Genomic DNA, 23,455 nt, shown 5'->3' with positions numbered 1-23,455 from the left:
AGATAATACATATATAACAATACATGAATAACAATATATATATAACACAATAGAAATCACAAATTAAAAAAATTGTCTTAAATGGATAAATTAAAACATTATATAATTACATTGATATTTGCAATTATTTGATCTGCCATGTTTGAAATTCCGCTTTTTGTTTTAGCAATATTTAATAGTTAAAAATCAAATTTAATTTATAATATTTATGGGTTCTTCTTATAAGGCATTTCTTGGCAAAAGGCGACACTTTTGATTCTTTGAATAACTTGTTGGAAAGATGGAAAGAATGCTAAGATCGATAATCTCTCTCTCTCTCTCTATACACACACACACACACACACACACACACACACACCATCAATTCTTTTGTCAAAGGTTCAGATTGTATAAAGGGACTTCAGAGACTGTCAGTTCTTAGGTCAAATGTATAGATAATAGAAAGGGATTCCAGAAACTACATTTTGTGTCAGAGTTATAGACAATAGAAAAAGACTTCAGAGACCATCATTTATTTTGTCAAAGGTATATCTAATAGAAAGGAATTCCAGATATGATATTATTGTCACAGGTATATACAGTAGAAAGAAACTTCAGAGACTGTCATTTCTGTTGGCATAAGTATTGATATTAGAAAGATACTTCAGAGACCCCCGGTTATTTTTTCAGAGGTATTAATAGCAGAAAGGGACTTCAGAGACCATCAAAACATTTTCTCAGAGATAGAGATAGTAGAAAAGGACTTTAATGAACATCAGTTCTTTTGTCAGAGGTATAGACAGTAGAAAGGGACTTCAGAGACCGTCAATTTTTGTCAATTGTACAGACAGTAGAAAGAGACTTCAGAGGCCGTCAGTTCTTTCCTTGTAAGTATTGATATTAGGAAGATACTTCAGAGACTCTCATTTGTTTTGTCAGAGGTATAAATAGTAGAAAGAGACTTCAGAGACCGTCAATAATTTTGTCAAAAATATAGATAGAAGAAAGGGATTACAGAGACTATTATTTTGTCAGAGGTACAAATAGCAGAAATGGACTTCAGAGACAATAAATTATTTTGTCAAAGGTATAGACAGTAGAATGGGACTTCAGAGACCGTCATTTCTTTCGTCGTAGGTATAGATAGTAGAATGAGACATCAGATACCGTCAATTCTTTCGTCGTAGGTATAGATAGTAGAAAGGGACTTCAGAGACCGTCAATTCTTTTGCCAGATGTATAGATAGTAGAAAGGGACTTCAGAGACCGTCAATTCTTTCGTCGTAGGTATAGATAGTAGAAAGAGACTTCTGAGACCATCAATAATTTTGTATATAGTAGATCAGGTTTAGTTTCCAATTTTATTTTTACAAGTTTAACACATGGAAACCTTTTCATTCGTTAAACGAAAAAAAGAAAAATTCCTGAAATTTTCAAAAATCCTTAAAACTTTCTTAGAGATAAGACAAGACACCTATATAAAAATTGATACTTGCATTCACGTAGTTTTAGTCCCTTGTGTCTGCCGAATAGGCGATGACAAATTCGTTGTTACCTACCAAATACCAAGAAATATATCAAACAGTCTCATGTTTCAGATTTTTAGTGAAACTGGGGCCATTTTGTCTACTTACACTTTTCGTTGATTCTCTCGTAAAACGTTTTATGATGGTGACGATTTGTTACCTATGAAAAGCATATATTATTATGTATTAAGAATGCAGCTATAGTTATTCAGTCTGCATACAAATTCGCTGTAATAATCATCTAAAAGGTACGTGTTCACAGGAGTACACAGTTGTGTCTAAAAGACTTGCATATTAACGGCAAATATATGACCGTTTATTACTGCTCAATCCTTCGATTGTCAGGAGACAAACTTAGAAATGCTATTTTTTTTTTATTTAAATTTTTTTTTTTTTTGGGGGGGGAGTTGTAATCTTCTTATTATCGCTATGAATGCTTCATCATTCTATTTTTAGATAAATTTAAATATTTGTTTGAGATAAAGAAAATGATGTAATATCTCGAAATTTGTTGGCAATAGCAAAATTAATGAAAGGCCTCAAGAAGAGATGAGAACAGAGAGGGGTAGAAGAAGGAGAGACTGGAGAGGAGATGGGAACAATGATGGAAAGGAGGAGGAGAACAAAGAGGAGAACGGAAGTAAAAGACGTTATAAACAACCGGAAGTGGTGTGATATATTACATGCCAAATCACGGAACGACTATAAACTAAAAAGGCAAACCGAGTCAGTGTCTTAAATCAAATTACATTGTTGCATCCGTATCGGTAATTTTAGTATGTTTGCAAGGAGCGAGGTGGAGAAACCAAATTAAGTGGAATGGAATTATTTTTGGAAAATACAAATTGGTACTGCTATCATCGAGGACAAGATTGTTAAATGGTACATCTGTTTCATTTCCCAAAAATAAGTAATATATTATTACAACAGTCACTCATTTACTTTGCCATTGTCAGTGATTTTAATAATACTACACGAGAGAGTATTACAGGTCAGCGTATATTAGAAACAAGTAAACAGAAGACAGAAGGACTTGGCGGCTACACCTGACTTATTTTACAGTGTATTAACATTCGTGTTTTTAAGGCAGATAGATTATATATGACAAATCTACAAAGAAGCTGAATACACTTTTACTGTATAGAATTCCAATGATTGTTTGTTGCTGTTGTTTGAAAGATATTTTTTTCGCTTCAAATTCGATCTAAGGCAAAAGTTGCGAAACATGTGGTATCCCCTCCCCCCACCTCAGTTCTCGAATCATAAATTTGAACAAAATTGCAAAAGATAATAAAATAAAGTAAGACTCAACATTTTCAACAGGAATCAAATACGTGTGTCTTTCTTTGCATATATATATATATATATATATATATATATATATATATATATATATATATATATAGACACACACACACACAAAGACAATATATGATATGGTGTAATTAATCTTAAGTTTTATAATTGATCTGTTATGTAAATACAATTCGTTTATGGAAAGTGTTATAAATCCGTTACGTAAATGGGAAGTGCTATAAACCAATTACACGAATACAAATCTTTAATGGGAAGTGTTATAAATCCATACGTAAATGGGATGGGGAAGTGCTATAAACCAATTACATGAATAAAAGTCTTTAATGGGAAGGATTATAAATCCATACGTAAATGAAAGTAATTATTGCCATATGTTAGAAACAGATTACACAAATTTATCATTATTAGGAAATGTTATAAATAAATTGCATTAATATGTCATATTAGGATCTTTTGCAAAACAAATTTTGCATAAACACAAGTCATTATTACTAACTTATATATATATATATATATATATATATATATATATATATATATATATATAAGTAACTCTCGGAAAGTTTATAAATCCCATATATACATAATAGTCATTATTGGGAAGCTTTATTTAAATCCATCACATAAATATCATTTGTTATTTTGTAACTTTTAGAACTCAACTTCCAATTATTGATGATAAACAAGTGTATCTATTGTTGACGTCACACTGTCAAGGCATAGTCCAAAACATAGTAGTCCTATTTAAGTCAATATTTTATTATCTTGGTGAACACATCATTAGTTTAGTTTGTCACATTGGCATATAGGAACGAATTGGTGTTTCTGACATTAAAACTATCAACATGTTGCTAGCCTGAGTGTTTTCAAGAACAGTGATGACAAATCTAGTTACATCATTCCAAAGAAATTAACACTTTGTCAACTTCCTGATGGGAATCAAATCAACTAATAAAATGACATGAAATGAACAAAGAACACTTGTCCCCGATGGGAAAATGCATTTCTTAAATCATTTAGTTAGGACATTTCTTGGATAAGATTCAGCTCAATTAAATTTAAGTTGTTTCACAGATAAATGTGATAACGTCAGGAAACTTTTCTTTTTCTAAAACTATGTACTATAATGGACTTTAATACATGCATTCCAAAGTGAATAAAATAAACATTATACTTATGAAAATATGGTCTAACATAAAGAAACTTATTTCATCCAAAAACTATTGAATTCAAGCACTCCATCAAAATATTTAATGGACGGAATATGTCTATACCTTAGTGTACAATACAATATATATATATATATATATATATATATATATATATATATATATATATATATATAATCTATGATGCGCCTACTTTACAATAAGTCAACTAAAATATGTTATAACTATTGAATTCAAGTACTCCTTCAAAGTATTTGATAGACGGGTTATAATATAAACATTTATATGGAAGAGATTGCAGTGCAACGCTTATATTCACAACCAAATGCTTATTTGTTGATACATTTATTTTCAATATACTTTCCTGCTATCCATATGGAATATAACTTGTAACAAATATTTCATTAAAGCACAATTTATACAGGACACGAGATTTTTGAACGTACTTGCTGGGACACTAATGTATTCTACAACCACTCTTAAAGTGCAAGACGTATAGATGGTTGTAAATATATAAAGATGCATGTATCAAGATCTATGCATCATTATGGAAAATTATAATTCAGTCATTATTTACTTGATGGATAGTAATGTGCAGACAATCCATGCACCATTAGCCCATAGGCTACCACAATGCTGGGTCAGACAAACTTTGGAATATTAGCCCACAGGCTGCCACAATAATGGGCAAACAAACTTTGCAACATTAGCCCATATGCTGCCACAATGCTGGGTCAGACAAACTTTGCACCCATAACCCACAGGCTGCCACAATGCTGGGTCAGACAAACTTTGCACCCATAGCCCACAGGCTGCCACAATGCTGGGTCAGATAAACTTTGCAACATTAGCTCACAAGGTGCTACACTGCTGGGCAAGACAAACCTTGTACCATTAGCCCATAGGCTGCCACAATGCTGGGTCAGACAAACTTTTCAACATTAGCCCACAGGCTGCCACAATGCTGGGTCAGACAAACTTTGCACCCATAGCCCACAGGCTGCCACAATGCTGGGTCAGATAAACTTTGCAACATTAGCTCACAAGGTGCTACACTGCTGGGCAAGACAAACCTTGTACCAATAACCCATAGGCTGCCACAATGCTGGGTCAGACAAACTTTGCACCATTAGCCCACAGGCTGCCACAATGCTGGGTCAGACAAACTTTGCACCATTAGCCCACAGGCTGCCACAATACTGGGTCAGACAAACTTTGCACCATTAGCCCACAGGCTGCCACAATACTGGGTCAGACAAACTTTGCAGTATTAGCCTACAGGCTGCCACAATGTTGGGTACGATTAACCTTGTATCATTAGCACATAGGCTGACACAATGATGGGTCAGACAGACCTTATGCAATTAGCCAGTGAGCTACCAAAATGCTTGATAATAGAAATGTGTGGTATTTGTGTTCGCTACCAGATTTCGCAGTCAGATGAATCTTGTGCCATTAACTGATGGGCTACAAGAGTGCTTAGTCTTATAAACCATATGCTATTAACCAAAGAGCTACCGGAAAGCTGTCTATAAATTGCCGTCTATTTAATGCAAGTAACCCAGAAAACTATTACATGATACCAACACTCTTTGTCTACTTTTTTAAATATTAAAACGGAAGTAATTCGCAATTCACAATTGTTATGAATTATTTATAAACATAAGTATTAAAACAAACAGCTTCGTGTAAAATGTTCTTCTCCGGGCCGCTAAATTTGAGCTGGGCTTAAGGGTTTTTTCTTTATAGTTCACCTGATCAACAAACGATTTTGATCAATTATTATATTCATAAGCGTCCATATATAAAAGTTTCAAAATATAAATGTTTATGGAAAATGTTTAAGATTATATAAATTGTTAAAACAATTAAAATGGCATCTTCACAGTCGGGGCCTGTCCTCTTTGTAAGGAGTCCGTGTGTTGGGTAGGAGAAACTCCCGCATATTCTTGGTCCTGTGAAATTATGCGTCCGTGTGTTGAGTAACAGAAACTCCCCTCATATCCTTGGTCCTGCTAAAACAAAATCAGGCTTTATTAATATTCATCTAATTTATGTATGTGAATTGGAAATGGTAAAGAAAATTGTAGGTATCCATCTCCACCTTTCGAATTATTGACGTTAAAATAATTGTTTGAGAAATATACTGTAAGTTTTTGTTCAATTGCTGTTTCCCACCTCTTCCAAACACACACATGCGCGCGTGCTACCCCGACCACCCACACCCACAAATGTTGATACTTGGTGACGTATAATAATTTTAAGAAAAATATACAGGGATAGGGTGAGAATTTATTTCTTCGAGCGACTCTTCTGGCAGCATGTTCCGTAAACATCTGATTTGAAAGAGACTGAGTAAAGATATGTTTCAGCTGTTTGTTGCTAAGAATATCGGTCTTCTGTTATTTAAATCAATACAAATAATGAGCAAAAGGAAGGTAAATATTCTTTGGTCGAACACTAAGTCAGTGTATTGTTTACGTAACGGTGAATAAAATAAACTCTCAACCGATGTATGGTTATTGTAAAGCTGAAGGAAAAAAATAACGGCCGGAAGAAAAATATGCCAATTTGATCTCGTATAAATATGTAGAACAAATGAAAAGTTTCAATATCTTTCTTCTTCATATAGTCGAAAGTGTGAATGTGTAAAAAAATGAGTTTCATTTGTGAGGAACTATTGTAAAATTTGACACCACAATAAGAAAATGTGTAATTGGATAATGCATATGCTGATAAAATAGAAGTCATGAACTTATCATTCTTTCAGAAACAGATAAATTAAAGTAACTTTTTAACAGAAAGAATCCGAAGAAAATTCTTAGAAATGTTTCCTCGCATTGTGAAAATAATTCGTTTGTTTCATTCCTTTTCTAAGAACACTATTCGGTTTTATCACGGAACGCATGTCCGCTAAATATCTGGCGTCACGTTCAAAGAAAATACTGGTACGAACTAATTACCATACACTTCCGGTGAGAAAGAGACTAAAAAGAGAGCAAGACAAATGATTAGGAAAATACAGAATACATCTAAGTGATGAAATTGGTTAATGGAATCCTCTAAAACTTAAAGAGTGGGAAGACTGAGACCGAACGTAACACTCAAGATTCGAAATAATTGCTAGACTAGAAAGCGTTCACTGGTTTGCATAACCACGTGCTATTATACACACGTTAACTTTAATACATAAAATGATCTAACAACAACGAAGATTCGGGCATTGTTAATTGGGTCGAAATGCACATATATTCGGTAAATAGGGCTTCAATACACGGTTTGATTACCTGTTCCACGTGTCCAGTCAAGTACATGTATTTGTTTTCAACACATTTTATCAAGACTGCCTTGGTCTGACTTTTCATTGCAATCGCTACTAAGGTTTTATCCACCCGATCAGTAAGTATCGATGTGTGCATACTATGTATGTACTACAGAGACTAAGCCCGCCCCCGAAAGCACAAAACGAAACATTTTCTGGATGACTTATATGTTTATGCCTTTGTATTAGAATGTAAACATTGGCACCAATACAACGTAACCATGGAAACAATGATACAACATTCACCTCCCTACCTTTATGCTATATGATTTTGTAAAAGATATTTAGCATATACTCAACCTAAAAATGGCAGAGAGTATTGAAGCATGACTTGCATGTGATTGAAAAATGCGGATAAGGCCGCTTGAAAAGTTTAACTTTGTATAACAATTGGTTGCATTCATAGCACTACTCTCGACACTGATGATATGACTCACATTCATACATCCTGTAGTTTCAAACATATCACTATCTACACTGATGGCACGACTCACATTCACATATCCTTTAGTTACAAGCATATCACTACCTTCTACACTGATGGCACGACTCATATTCATATATCCTTTGGTCACATGCATATCGCTATCTACACGTATGGCACGACTCACATCCATATATCCTTTGCTTGCATTCATATCACTAGTCTGTACAATAATAAAACGACTCACACATATCCTTTCGTCACATGCATATAACTACTCTATACTGATGATACGATTCACATTTATGTATCATTTGGTTATATACATATCACTACTACACTGAAGACACGACGCACATTTGTATAACCTTTTGTTAGATCGTTATCACTACTCTCTACACTGATGATACGGCTCACATTCACATATCATTTGGTTGCATTCATATCTATACTCTCTACACAGACGAAACAAGTCACATCCATGTATCCTTTGGATATATGCATATCGCAATGTACACTGATTACTCGACTCACATTCATATTTCCTTTGGTGCTTTCATATCACTAGCCTCTACAATGATGACACGATTCACTTTTATATATCCTTTGGTTACAGGCATATTTCTACCTTCCACAATGATGATACGACTTACATTCACATATCTTTTGGTTACATGCATATCACTATTCTCTTCGCTGATGACACGACTCATGTTCATATATCCTTTGGTTACATGCATTTCGCTACCTTCCACAATGATGATACGACTCATATTCTTATATCCTTTGGCTACATGCATATCACTACTCTCTACACTGATGACACGACTCATATTCATATATCCTTTGGTTACATGCATTTCGCTACCTTCCACAATGATGATACGACTCATATTCATATATCCTTTGGTTACATGCATATCACTACCTTCCACAATGATGATACGACTCATATTCATATATCCTTTGGTTACATGCATTTCGCTACCTTCCACAATGATGATACGACTCATATTCATATATCCTTTGGTTACATGCATATCACTACTCTCTACACTGGTGACACGACTCATATTCATATATCCTTTGGTTACATGCATTTCGCTACCTTCCACAATGATGATACGACTCATATTCTTATATCCTTTGGCTACATGCATATCACTACTCTCTACACTGATGACACGACTCATATTCATATATCCTTTGGTTACATGCATTTCGCTACCTTCCACAATGATGATACGATTCATATTCATATATCCTTTGGTTACATGCATATCACTACCTTCCACAATGATGATACGACTCATATTCATATATCCTTTGGTTACATGCATATCACTACTCTCTACACTGATGACACGACTCATATTCATATATCCTTCAGTTAAATGCACACCAGTACTCTATAATATTTGCATTAGTGAAATATATTTAATCCTGAGAAAAATCACCCTTGATGAGACGAATGGCTAAAACAAAGTTTTAGGACGGTTGCATTTTGTTAATCTGCGATTGCAATTCACTTTGTTCCCTATAAGAGACAGTCAATTTAATTTCAAATAATTCTAGCATTTTTTATTTATATATGTATTTATTTTGGTTGACATTTTACGTATTCAACTGTAGTCTGCTCTTCTCATAAAGTCATGATATTTTATTGTTGTAAATGTGTTTAGGTATGAGTACACTTTAATGTTAGATAGAATTTCAAGCACTTGCGCATATATTCTTTGTAATCGGACACTGTTTTTCACTATTAAAATCATACATTTTCTTGATAAATAGAATATCTACTGCTTTACAATTTACCAAAGCCTAACTGTCAGAAACACTGTGAGACTCATGTAAGCTTTGTACATAAAAATAACCCGTACTGCGCCGTAGTGAAGCATATCTACTGTGTTCAATTTACATGGGTGAAGAACTCTTACCTTTAATAGAATAATACAAATCGTTCGGTTCCATCGACACTTTTGGCCTCTGGATTGAATACTGAAATAAACGAATGTTACAATTTTACATGTCATATCCCAATTAAGGCTTATCTACTTTATATATATATATATATATATATATATATATATATATATATATATATATATATATATATATATATATATATATATATATATATAGGGAGAATCCATCATCTACTTGCACTAAGGGGATATTATTTTGCGAGGAGTCAGTTGAATTCACCCAAAGACAGTTATCTTTGAGGTGTTTTGGTACAGGGTGCAATATTGAGAGAGAGAGAGAGAGAGAGATTGTGGTAACAAGTTTACAATGTGGAATAATTACCGGAAATTTAAAGAAGAATACTCAGTGATACATAACGGAGTTGAAAAACTTTGTTGCTTGGTGTCTGCAGTTAAAATTTCTAACCGTAACGGATAAGTTTTGCCAAGCAGTTGTTCCTGGGGTGCATACAATTAAAAATGTTCCAGTCAACAGAAAAGTGCCTCACATTCATAGCACTGGGTTAAAAAGTCCTCCATTAGACAGTTGCAAAGCAACTACAGCAGATACCGGATACGGTTTAACAATGGTATGAGATAATAAAGCTATAACATCGGTTCTTGGAATTAATAAGGGATAAATGCAAATACTAGAACTGAAAAACGTTTGAAAGAAGGCTTGACATTAATGGAAAATGCATCGGAGGAAGCGTAAAACTACTTGCACATGAAACGAGTTTACACATAACAACATTAATCAATGATATAAAGAATTAGACATGAGTTTACACACAAAACTATTAATCAATGATGTAAACAATTAGACATGAGCTTTTACATCAAAACATTAGACAACGACACAAATAATATAGAAATGAGCTTTCACATCAAACATGAGCTTTCACATCAAAACATTAGACAACGACACAAATAATATAGAAATGAGCTTTCACATCAAAACATTAGACAACGACACAAATAATATAGAAATGAGCTTTCACATCAAAACATTAGACAACGACACAAATAATATAGAAATGAGCTTTCACATCAAAACATTATACAACGATACAAATAATATAGAAACGAGCTTTCACATCAAACATTAGACAACGACTCAAATAATATAGAAATGAGCTTTAACATCAAAACATTATACAACTATACAAATAATATAGAAATGAGCTTTCACATCAAAACATTATACGACTACACAAATAATATAGAAATGAGCTTTCACATCAAAACATTAGACAACGACACAAATAATATAGAAATGAGCTTTCACATCAAACATTAGACAACGACACAAATAATATAGAAATGAGCTTTCACATCAAAACATTAGACAACGACACAAATAATATAGAAATGAGCTTTCACATCAAAACATTAGACAATGACACAAATAATATAGAAATGAGATTTCACATCAAAAAATTATACAACGATAGAAATAATATAGAGATGAGGTTTCACATCAAAACATTAGACAACAAAATAAATAATATAGAAGCGAGCTTTCACATCAAAATATTAGACAACGACACAAATAATATAGAAATGAGCTTTCACATCAAAACATTAGACTACGACACAAATAATATAGAAATGGGCTTCACATCAAAACATTAGACAACGACACAAATAATATAGAAATGCGCTTTCACATGAAAACATTAGACAACGACACAAATAATATAGAAATGAGCTTTCACATCAAAACATTAGACAACGACACAAATAACATAGAAATGAGCTTCACATCAAAACATTGGACAATGACACAAATAATATAGAAATGCGCTTTCAAATCAAAACATTATACAACTATACAAATAATATAGAAATGAGTTTTCAGATCAAAACATTAGACAACGAAATAAATAATAAAGAAACGAGCTTTCACATCAAAATATTAGACAACGACACAAATAATATAGAAATGCGCTTTCACATCAAAACATTGGACAACGACACAAATAATATAGAAACGAGCTTTCACATCAAAACATTAGACAACGAAATAAATAATAAAGAAACGAGCTTTCACATCAAAATATTAGACAACGACACAAATAATATAGAAATGCGCTTTCACATCAAAACATTGGACAACGACACAAATAATATAGAAACGAGCTTTCACATCAAAACATTAGACAACGATACAAATAATATAGAAATGAGCTTTAACATCAAAACATTAGACAACGAGACAAATAGTATAGAAATGAGCTTTCACATCAAAACATTGGACAACGACACAAATAATATAGGGATGAGCTTTCACATCAAACATTGGACAACGACACAAATAATATAGAAATGAGCTTTCACATCAAAACATTAGACAACGAAACAAATAATATAGAAACGAGCTTTCACATCAAAACATTGGACAACGACACAAATAATATAGAAATGCGCTTTCACATCAAAACATTAGACAATGACACAAATAATATAGAAATGAGTTTTCGCATCAAAACATTATACAACGATGCAAATAATATAGAGATGAGCTTTCACACCAAAACATTAGACAACAAAATAAATAATATAGAAACGAGCTTTCACATAAAAATATTGGACAACGACACAAATAATATAGAAATGAGCTTCACATCGAAACATTAGAGAACGACAAAAATAATATAGAAGTGAGCTTTCACATCAAAACATTATACAACGATACAAGTAATATAGAGATGAGCTTTCACATCAAAACATTAGACAACGACACAAATAATATAGAAATGAACTTTAACATCAAAACATTGGACAACGACACAAATAATATAGAAATGAGCTTTCACATCAAACATTAGACAACAACACAAATAATATAGAAATGAGCTTTCACATCAAAACATTATACAACTACAGAAATAATATAGAAATGAGCTTCACATCAAAACATTAGACAACGACACAAATAATATAGAAATGAGCTTTCAAATCAAAACATTAGACAACAACACAAATAATATAGAAATGAGCTTTCACATCAAACATTAGACAACAACACAAATAATATAGAAATGAGCTTTCACATCAAAACATTATACAACTACACAAATAATATAGAAATGAGCTTCACATCAAAACATTAGACAACGACACAAATAATATAGAAATGAGCTTTCAAATCAAAACATTAGACAACAACACAAATAATATAGAAATGAGCTTTCACATCAAACATTAGACAACAACACAAATAATATAGAAATGAGCTTTCACATCAAAACATTATACAACTACACAAATAATATAGAAATGAGCTTCACATCAAAACATTAGACAACGACACAAATAATATAGAAATGAGCTTCACATCAAAACATTAGACAACGACACAAATAATATGGAAATGAAATTTCACATCAAAACATTAGACAACAACACAAATAATATAGAAATGAACTTACACCTAAACCTTTAGACAGCAATGCAAAGAAATCAGAAATGATCTTACACCTTACTGTTAGACAGCGATGCAAAGAAATTATTCATGAACTTACACCTGAAAATATTTGACGAACATGCAAAGAAATAAAAAATGAGCAAACACCTGAAAATATTTGACAGTGGTACCAAATAATTGCCCCTGTAAATATTAGAATATGATGCAAAATATTTAGATACGAGCTTACCACTAAAATATTAGACACCGATGCAAGGAAATCAGAAGGGGGTTTAAACAGGTTATTTATTTCGTAGGTGAATTAGCACAGGGAGTTTAAACAAATATATGAAGTCTTTTTGGTACTAGATGCAGTTTTAACATGTGCCATTTGGCACTAGAGGCAGTTTTAACATTTGCCATTTGACACTAGAGGCAGTTTCAACACTTGCCATTTGGCACTAGAGGCAGTTATAACATTTGTCATTTGGCACTAGAGGCAGATTTAACATTTGCCATTTGACACTAGAGGCAGTTTCAACACTTGCCATTTGGCACTAGAGGCAGTTATAACATTTGCCATTTGGCACTAGAGGCAGTTTTAACAGTTTCATATAGCATGCTGCTATCTAAACTAAATCGGGTCAATATCTAAAATACTGGTTGAAGTTCTATTTAAATTATTATACTTTTTATGTGTTGGCTGTTTGCCTTTACATGTGTTGACGGTCTGCCTTTGTATATGTTGGTGGTTAGCCATTGTATGTGTTGGTGGTTAACCATTGTATGTGCTTGGTGGTCTGCCCTTGTACGTGCTTGGTTGTCTGCCTTTGTATGTGTTGGTGGTCTGCCTTTGTATGTGTTGGTGGTTAGCCATTGTATGTGTTGGTGGTTAACCATTGTATGTGCTTGGTGGTCTGCCCTTGTATGTGTTGGTGGTTAGCCATTGTATGTGTTGGTGGTTAACCATTGTATGTGTTGGTGGTTAACCATTGTATGTGTTGGTGGTCTGCCTTTGTATGTGTTGGTGGTCTGCCTTTGTATGTGTTGGTGGTCTGGCTTTGTATGTGCTTGGTGGTCTGCCTTTGTATGTGTTGGTGATCTGCCTTTGTATGTGTTGGTGGTCTGCCTTTGTATGTGTTGGTGGTCTGGCTTTGTATGTGTTGGTGGTCTTGTTTTGTATGTGCTTGGTGGTCTGCCTATGTATGTGTTCGGTGGTTTGGTTTGCATGTGTTGATGATTAACCTTATAGTTTGATGGTTCGTCTTTGTATGTGTTGGTAGTTAACCTTTGTTTGTGTTTGTGATTTGCCTATATATATGTTGGTGGTTAGCCTGTATGAGTGTGTGTGGCTTGCCTTTGTATGTGTTGGTGATTTGCCTATATATGTGTTGGTGGTTATCCTGTGTGAGTGTGTGTGGCTTGCCTTTGTATGTGTTGGTGATTTGCCTATACATATATATGTGTTGGTGGTTATCCTGTGTGAGTGTGTGTGGCTTGCCTTTGTATGTGTTGGTGATTTGCCTATATATATATGTTGGTGGTTAGCCTGTGTGAGTGTGTGTGGCTTGCCTTTGCATGTGTTGGTGATTTGCCTATATATGTGTTGGTGGTTAGCCTGTGTGAGTGTGTGTGGCTTGCCTTTGTATGTGTTGGTGATTTGCCTATACATGTATATGTGTTGGTGGTTAGCCTGTGTGAGTGTGTGTGGCTTGCCTTTGCATATGTTGGTGATTTGCCTATATATGTGTTGGTGGTTATCCTGTGTGAGTGTGTGTGGCTTGCCTTTGTATGTGTGGTGATTTGCCTATATATGTGTTGGTGGTTAGCCTGTGTGAGTGTGTGTGGCTTGCCTTTGTATGTGTTGGTGATTTGCCTATACATGTATATGTGTTGGTGGTTAGCCTGTGTGAGTGTGTGTGGCTTGCCTTTACATGTGTTTAGTGTTTTACCTTTGTATGTGTTGGAGGTTTGCCTGTGTATGTTTTGATGGTTTGGCTTCGTTTGTGTTGGTGGTTAGCCATTGTATGTGTTGATGGTTTGCCTTCGTATGTGCTGGTTATTTGCTTTTGTATTTGTTGGTGGCTTGCCTTTGCATGTGTTGGTGGATGGCCTTTGTGTGTCATAGTGGTTTGCCTTTGTTTGTGTTGGTGGTTAGCCTTGTAAACGTTTCGTTGTATTTCTTTGTTTATGTTGGCAGTTAGCCTTTTCTTGGTGGTTTGTCATTATGTGTGTTGGTGGTTAGCCATTCTATCTATTGGTGGTATATCTTGTGTGTCTTGGTTGTTTATCTTTAAATGTGTTGGTGGTTAGCCAACACTATCCTGATATACATCTTTTGTTTTAGCCAGATAAATGTGTGCTTTAAAATTTGCAACATTTCTTTTCATAAGTCTTTTCTTTTCTCGTTATAGACAATATATATATATATATATATATATATATATATATATATATATATATATATATATATATATATATATATATATATATATATATATAACATCTTTTCAATGTCACATGTTATGTACCTTACATAAAAATAAAAGTAAATACATCTTCAGCAAAAAGGAAATTTGATTTTCTTCTCCTGTCCTACAAGTATGTCAGATCTGCACCCATTTTTTGCAACATTTATTTTGTAGGTGCGCCCTCAGGATACATGAATAGTCGTTGTATAACAACAACACTTATAATGTGACAGTAACTCTCACTATCATTATTCCTTCATAATACCTAATTCATCAATAAAGAAACATAAAATCTATGGCATTACAACTCTTAATTGAAATACCCCACATTTTAAATTTCTTTGTCTTTGTCATTAAATAATCATCCAGCATGACCACCGTATCATTAATAATAAATCGTAATGCAAGCTCCCATGCCAGACCACTAATTAGGCCTCATACAACACACTCCCATGCCAGACACTAATTAGGCATCATACAACACACTCCCATGCCAGACACTAATCAGGCATCATACAACACACTCCCATGCCAGACACTAATTAGGTATTATAGAACCCACCCCTATGCCAGACCACTAATTAGGCATCATACAACACACTCCCATGCCAGACGCTAATTAGGTATTATAGAACCCACCCCTATGCCAGACCACTAATTAGGCCTCATACAACACACTCCCATGCCAGACACTAAATAGGTATTATAGAACCCACCCCTATGGCAGACCACTAATTAGGCATCATACAACACACTCCCATGCCAGACACTAAATAGGTATAATGGAACCCACCCCTATGCCAGACCACTAATTAGGCATCATACAACACACTCCCATGCCAGACCACTAATTAGGCATCATACAACACACTCCTATGCCAGACACTAATTAGGCAACAAACAACACACTCCCATGCCACACACTAATTAGGTATTATAGAACCCACCCCTATGCCACCACTAATTAGGTATTGTATAACACACACCCATGCCATACCACTAATTATGACATGATCCAATGCCAGACCACTAATTAGGTATCATACAACATATTCCTATGCCAGACAACTAATTAGGTATTGTACAACACACACCCATGCCATACCACTAATTACGACATGATCCAATGCCAGACCACTAATTAGGTATCATACAACATATTCGTATTCCAGACAACTAATTAGGTATTGTACAAAACACACCCATGCCATAGGTGGCACTATACAGTTTCGTATTTTGCATTTCCTCACTGGTTATACTGGCTATTTAAAAAAGACCTTGTATATCTTAGGTATAATGCAAAGAACCTTTAATTCTCTTTATTTTGGTGTATGATTGATGGGTGTACTATGGGTTATAGAGTATACAGCTTGGCCTTACTTCAAATGTGCATCTATCAAAAAAGTGCTAGCTCTACTTGGTCATTTTCACTTCCTGAACTTCAGAGGTAAATTGTATAAAAAAGAGCCGATAACTTTTTTTACATTTTGTATATTTGGTAATTCATTCATTGCACTTTCTGAAGCTGGTATTGTCTAGTCTGGCAAAATTCATTTTCCCTATTTTAATAGCTGCTATGTATAGTGTACTTTAGACTAATTCAGACTGATTTTTTAACACAAGGGAGCAGTCATTTTAGTTAGCAGTGTGCTTAAATCATGTAAAATTTCCAAAAGTACAATATCCAAAAGAAATATCATCCACATTACATTAATGTAGCATAGAGGTATGCAAACATTCTCTCCACTGTGCATGTTTTAAATGCGAACTACTTCACCTTACATACGTCACTCTCTCAAAAGTACATATTATCTGGTGAGCGCCACCATACTACTAATTACGACATGATCCAATGTCAGACCACTAATTAGGTATCATGCAACATATTCCTATGCCAGACCCGCTAATTAGGTATCATACAACATATTCCTATGCCAGACCCGCTAATTAGGTATCATACAACATGCACCCATGCTAAACCTTACAGAGGAAAAAGCACCTATGCGCCAGTTTTGCCATAAATATAACATGATAACATTATAACATAAAATAACATTGCAAATCCTACCGTTTGCGCGATATCGATATTCTTGAGTGACTCTCGTCTAGATTCAGTGTCGTCTTGATACCTTGCCTTGCTGATGTCGCTTTTTGGTGGGAAATACATTGGCATTATCACCTCATCTGGTGCAATGCTTTCATACGCCTGTCATAAAAAAATTTCTTTAATAATTCGTGGTTTTTTGCATCTTAGAAGATGGTTCGATACAATATTTTGCTGTTACTAAATATGATATTTGCTGTGAATAATATCGAATATATCAGGATGGAAAGTGTTTTACTATGTTTTTTTTTATTTTATTGGTTTTTAAAAAAATAGTTTCATACTAACAAACTATTATAATTTATGCACACACACCCCTGCGATTACTGTTGTATGAAAAGTGAATGATATTTCAGGTGTTAGACAATAAAGACCTTAAGCATTTTAAGAATAGCAATTGCGTGTATAACGGAAAGGAGTGTTTACATTTTAAAATAGCAATGACGTGTAAAATGGAAAGGTGTGTAGACATTTTAAAGTAGCAATGACGTGTAAAATGGAAAGATTTGTAGACATTTTAAAATAGCAATGATGTTTAAAATGGAAAGGTGTGTAGACATTTAAAAACAAACAATTACGTGTATAATAAAAAGGTGTGTAGACATTTTAAAAATAACAATTACGTGCATACTGGAAAGGTGCGTTAACAGTTTAAAAGTTGCAATTACCTGTATAATGATATGGTTTGTAGACATTTTAAAATTAGCAATTGTATGTATAATGGAGTGTGTGTGTGTGATTTGGATTTGTAATGTAGCTTTAAACATTTTTTCATTCATATCGCTATCATATCTGCATTGTAGCAGATTATAGTGATATTTAGAACTGGGGCTTCATACCGCAGATATGTAGCATGATGTCCCACCCATCCACATTATCCTGACACCAGGCCGACCAGTCATAACACTAACCTCTTAATGATGAGCGCCTAGCGAGGCAGCTGTTAGTACCATTTTTATAAGTCTTTATTATGATTCGGCCGGGTTTCAAACCCGTGACCTTGCACATCCGAGGTAGAGGCTCTAACCACTAGATCACCGGAGCGGTCTATGTATAATGGAAAGGTGCATAAACAGTTTTAAAGTAGCAATTACGTGTAAAGTGGATTTTTAAAAATAAACAGTTTCCTATTTAACAGTCTTGCAATTGTTGTGGTTCTTGTTATGTGTGTGTGTGTGTGTGTGTGTGTGTGTGAAGTATTCAAATTAGCTTGACTATAATCCTTGTGATGCCGTTTTGCCATATTTAAAAAGAACATAAGCCATATATTATAACTGTGATATGACAAGAAAACAAACTAGCAAGACATGCTATTTTATGTTTTGATTTAGTTTCAAGTCTTGGAGGAATGAAAAGCACTCGAAATTTCTAAGGTTTTCAAACTTTACGGAGGTGAGTCACATGTATATCATACTGATTCTAAACATATAAAATATAAGTCACAATTCTACTATAGCCACAACTCTGCGTATATGAATTATCGAATGCAATAAACAAATCTAAAACTCTGGAATTGGAATGAATGTGGCAATCGCTTCAGGACTGAATATACTTCCATATCCCGATGCTCATTTATTCCAAAGGCATGAAGCGCCTAGATGAAAGGAAAGAACAATATTATGGTGTAAATGTAGAAAATGAAAGTCAAGAAAAAAAGGTAAAGAAATTACACATTCCATTCTTCTCTAGCTAAGGTTCTGAAATGTTAACAGTATCTACACCTTTGCGGATCGAGCAGATATTTTAGTGCTTTGTACTAGCGACATCTCATGGATTTAATGAGTTGCCTCCCTTAGTATGCAATGCCAACTAATCAATAGCGTGTAACAACGGTGCATTGCAAATCGACTAAAAATGGTCCACGAAATTGATTTCAAAAGAATAGTTTGTAAGTTTAATATCGAAAAGTATGACTACGTACATGAGAGAAGCCATTACATGTATATTTGAGTGAAAGGCATTTGTACAAGCCCGACTGGCAGTGTAAAATTGCTTATTCAGGAGTCCATTCCATGTGTGTGTTCCCCTTGTCTTGATCATGTAGTAACAGTGTTCAAATTTGAACAAACTTTATTTTGATTGGATGCGGTAGCTTGCGCCACATCCGTTGAGAGTCACAGACCCGAAGCACATACATATCTGTTCGATCCGCCAAGTTGTAGATAGGGTTAACATACCTGAACCTTGGCTAGCGAAGATGATTCCATTCCAATTAAAATCAAAACTGCAGCTAACCTTATTCAGTTGGCCTGATGGTCTGTTATACGGATTTTCTGGACTTGCGAGATTTTTTGAATATCGGAAGCTGAGGTTTCTCATGGCAACACTTTCATTCGGAAGGCTCCATTCTTCAGGGTCTCCATAGGCACTAATACAATTATTAAATAGGCAGATAGTAAACCCCCTCACATATTTTCTGTTTTCATTTTTCTTTATAACTAGCACATGTACTAAATTTCAGGAACACGATCTTATATATAGAAATGATGATGTTTATAGTCATATACACATGTGTCTTTTCTAGCAAATTATAGACATATACGCCGGTATACGTTCTGGCACCTTGTTTTCATATACATCAGTCCTATATGATACATTATAGCCATATACATCTGTATTTTTGGCACCATGTATTCATCCTTTCTGGGACCTAAAATCTTACATACCTGTATACCTTCAAACACCTTATAACTACATATGCCTGTACATTTTTGCAGTCATACAAATCCATCCTTTCTGGCACCTTGTAGCCATTCACACCTGTATATTTTCTAGCACCTTGCATCCATTTAAAAAGTCAGTCCTTATAGCCAAGGGTGTACCACTGTGGGAACGGTGTTCCCTTACTTCTTTCTGCTCACCACAGTCCCCCCGCCCCGTATCTGAGTAAGATGCATTTCCTCATTTCTTTAATGCGTTCTCTCACTTCTTTATTTTAGCACTGCACCACTTCTTACGGTCATATACGCCTATACATATTTTGGCCTCTTGCATCCATATAAATCATCCATCTTTTCAGGCGCATTATAGCCATGTGCACCAGTATACTTTCTGGCAAGTAATACCTAAATACACCTGTAGTTTCTAGCACCATGTATCTAAATCAGACACCTTTATAGTCTTATACACATGTTCTTCTTGCACCTTGTAACCTATACACATATTTACTAACATACATTAGCAGTAGACTTATTTTTCGTCATTAGTAAATACGAGAATGTGTGTGTGTGTGTGTGATTTAGATTTTTAACATAGCTTTAACAATTTTCCAGTCACATCGCTACGATGAATGCAGTGTGACAGTTTAAAGCGATGTCTAGCACTGGGACACCATGCCGCAGACATGTTGCATGATGTCCCACCCAGTCACATTATTCTGACACCGGGCCGACAAGTCCTAACACTAACCTCTTAATGCAGAGCGCCAAGCGAGGCAGCTGTTAGTGTCATTTTTAGAAGTCTTTGGTATGACTCGGCCGGGCTCGAACCCACGACCTCCCGCATCCGCATCTAACCACTAGGCCACCGGAGCGGTCAAGAATATATATATATATATATATATATATATATATATATATATAGTGTGTGTGTGTGTGTGTGTGAGTGTGTGTGTGTGTGTGTGTGTGTGTGTGTGTGTGTGTGCGTGTGTGTCACGTACACTTTCGAATTTTTCTTCAGCCTGATCCTTCGGCAAGCTAGACATATAATTGTGATGAGAAGTATGACTACAATGCCACCACCAACCCCCAGAGTAACAGCCAAGTAAAACGTCAGCTTGGGTGTTTTCTGCTCACATTTGTCTCCATGGTAGATATAAAGGGGTTCTTCACTGCATCTGAAATTTATAAATAATTATGAAACATATAATGTTTTGTTGATGTGAAATATATTTCCATTGTTTCGTTATGAATGGAAGCAAGTCTTGTTGGTAATATAGGAAACGATATGTTGCTAGTAATTATATGTTATTTCTGGCATATAAGTAATAACTATATTACAATTGATGCACCCTACACTGTCGAAACTATTAGATTCAGCCTTTTTGTTTCATACGTCAATCTTGTATGTACTACTAATACTACTACAACTGTAGCTGCTACTACCAATATTATGAATACAATTTAATAATAATAATAATAATAATAATAATAATAATAATCATAATAACAATAAAAATGAGTAGAAGAATAAAGCTACATATGCTTATAGCAGTTTCTGTGTGAGTTAATGTCCGATATGTTGATTGATTGATTCGTTGATTGATTGATTGATTGATTGATTGATTGATTGATTGGTTGGTTGGTTGATTGATTGATTGATAAATTGATTGATTGATGTGGGTGAATGAGAGGGGTGAATGAGAGAGAGAGCATACTGGCACACAGCAATATTTTCCATCCCACTATACACGCATTCTCCGTTGGGTCCACAAAACTCTATCCCTCTATATTCACAAGCATGGTGACATTCTCCGTCTTGTTGGTAGTCGTATGATTTCGGGCAGATGTTTTGAACATATTTTTCTGGATGAGCTGCAATGATAGATACACAATCAAAGAAATTTATTTTTAAAGAACATAATCAAATATTCAAACGTCGATTAAAGGAAATTATGGGTAAAAGGTCTAAGCCCCTTCTAGCTAAAATATTACCTGGGCTGAATCTCAATTTAGCTGCAATCGAGTTAATTGTTCCTTATCTGAATTCGGTTGAATGATTGTTTTGTTCATTATACGATAAAGACATGAGGTTTTTGAGTCCTGTGCTAACTAAACTTCAACTCCATGCATCAGAAGTTAACATGCTTCGTTTCATACATCTTCTGGTATCGATGCATAACTCACTCCATTTGCTCATCAAATTGTTATGCTACGATCCATATATTACGTCAACCGGGCAAATTGCAATCAGGCGTTCAAAAAAACGAGCAGGTTCTATTGACGAGTCAAATAATCTCTGAGAGAAGGAAACTCGTATCAACACTTGAATTAAAAAAATTCAAAGGCATGTAAATGCATGCAAACTTACGTACGATGATGTATTTCTCGTCATTAAGATGGCCATATTTTGTCCTCATACACTGGGCAAGGAGGCTAAAGGTCACACAGTCCGATTAGTTGTATCTATAAGCATCATATTAATTAATCACCAAATGCCTAATACTAGCTGTGAATGGTTTCATTCAAACCTCTATTAGACCGCCGACCTATCATTTAATCAGGACATGAGTGAAGCATTACGTGACTTTGCCATGGGAATGAAGGCTAAGTTTGTTTAATTCTGCGTCAGGGGATATCTACAGAGATTATGCTCTTCTGAGAGAGTAACAGGTGTAAATTGAAGTTGTTTGCTCTTGCAGCATGAACACTAGAGAGATTGTTGGCATAACTCTGTGTTACTTTCATGTACTGTGGCCAAAATTTTGTTGAATATTGTACTTGTGGGAATTCTACATGATCTAAGTACATGGCTGACCAAACGGGCCGCTCCCATGTGCCCTAAAAGGTCAGACTGAATTAGATAAAAATACAATATCATTAACAATTATTGAAAAAAAGGAAAACGAATTTTGATAAAGTAGAGACACAAAAGGGGAAAGAAGAGAATTAAATGCAAATTCAATGATAGAGAGAGAGAGAGAGAGAGAGAGAGAGAGAGAGAGAGAAAGGGAGGAAAGAAGTAAATTCAGAGAGAAAAAGGCGAGAAAACTGAAGAGAGTTCAAATGAGGAGGAGGGAATATAAATGCAGAATTCCCAGGGTTTATTGATA

General features: G+C 34.7%; 1 protein-coding gene across 1 annotated transcript in view; it reads right to left on the bottom strand.

Annotated features, from left to right (window-relative positions):
- Positions 1-3,382: 3,382 nt before the first annotated feature.
- LOC149790190 (uncharacterized) overlaps positions 3,383-23,455 on the bottom strand; it is a 62,686-nt gene continuing 42,613 nt past the window's right edge. Inside the window, exons 7-12 of the mRNA XM_089972178.1 lie at positions 22,061-22,217; positions 21,344-21,520; positions 19,921-20,053; positions 17,650-17,787; positions 9,675-9,735; positions 3,383-6,006 (exon numbers count right to left, since the gene is read on the bottom strand). Of these exons, the coding sequence (XP_089828304.1) occupies positions 5,990-6,006; positions 9,675-9,735; positions 17,650-17,787; positions 19,921-20,053; positions 21,344-21,520; positions 22,061-22,217 (683 nt within the window). The 3' untranslated portion in view covers positions 3,383-5,989. The remainder of the gene's footprint in view (positions 6,007-9,674; positions 9,736-17,649; positions 17,788-19,920; positions 20,054-21,343; positions 21,521-22,060; positions 22,218-23,455) is intronic.

The sequence above is a fragment of the Sinohyriopsis cumingii genome, chromosome 10 (genome assembly GCF_028554795.1).
Source record: "Sinohyriopsis cumingii isolate HCF-2022 chromosome 10, ASM2855479v2, whole genome shotgun sequence".
Lineage (NCBI taxonomy): Eukaryota > Metazoa > Mollusca > Bivalvia > Unionida > Unionidae > Sinohyriopsis > Sinohyriopsis cumingii.
Note: the sequence above shows the minus strand (reverse complement) of the source record. Positions and strands in the feature narration are given on the sequence as shown.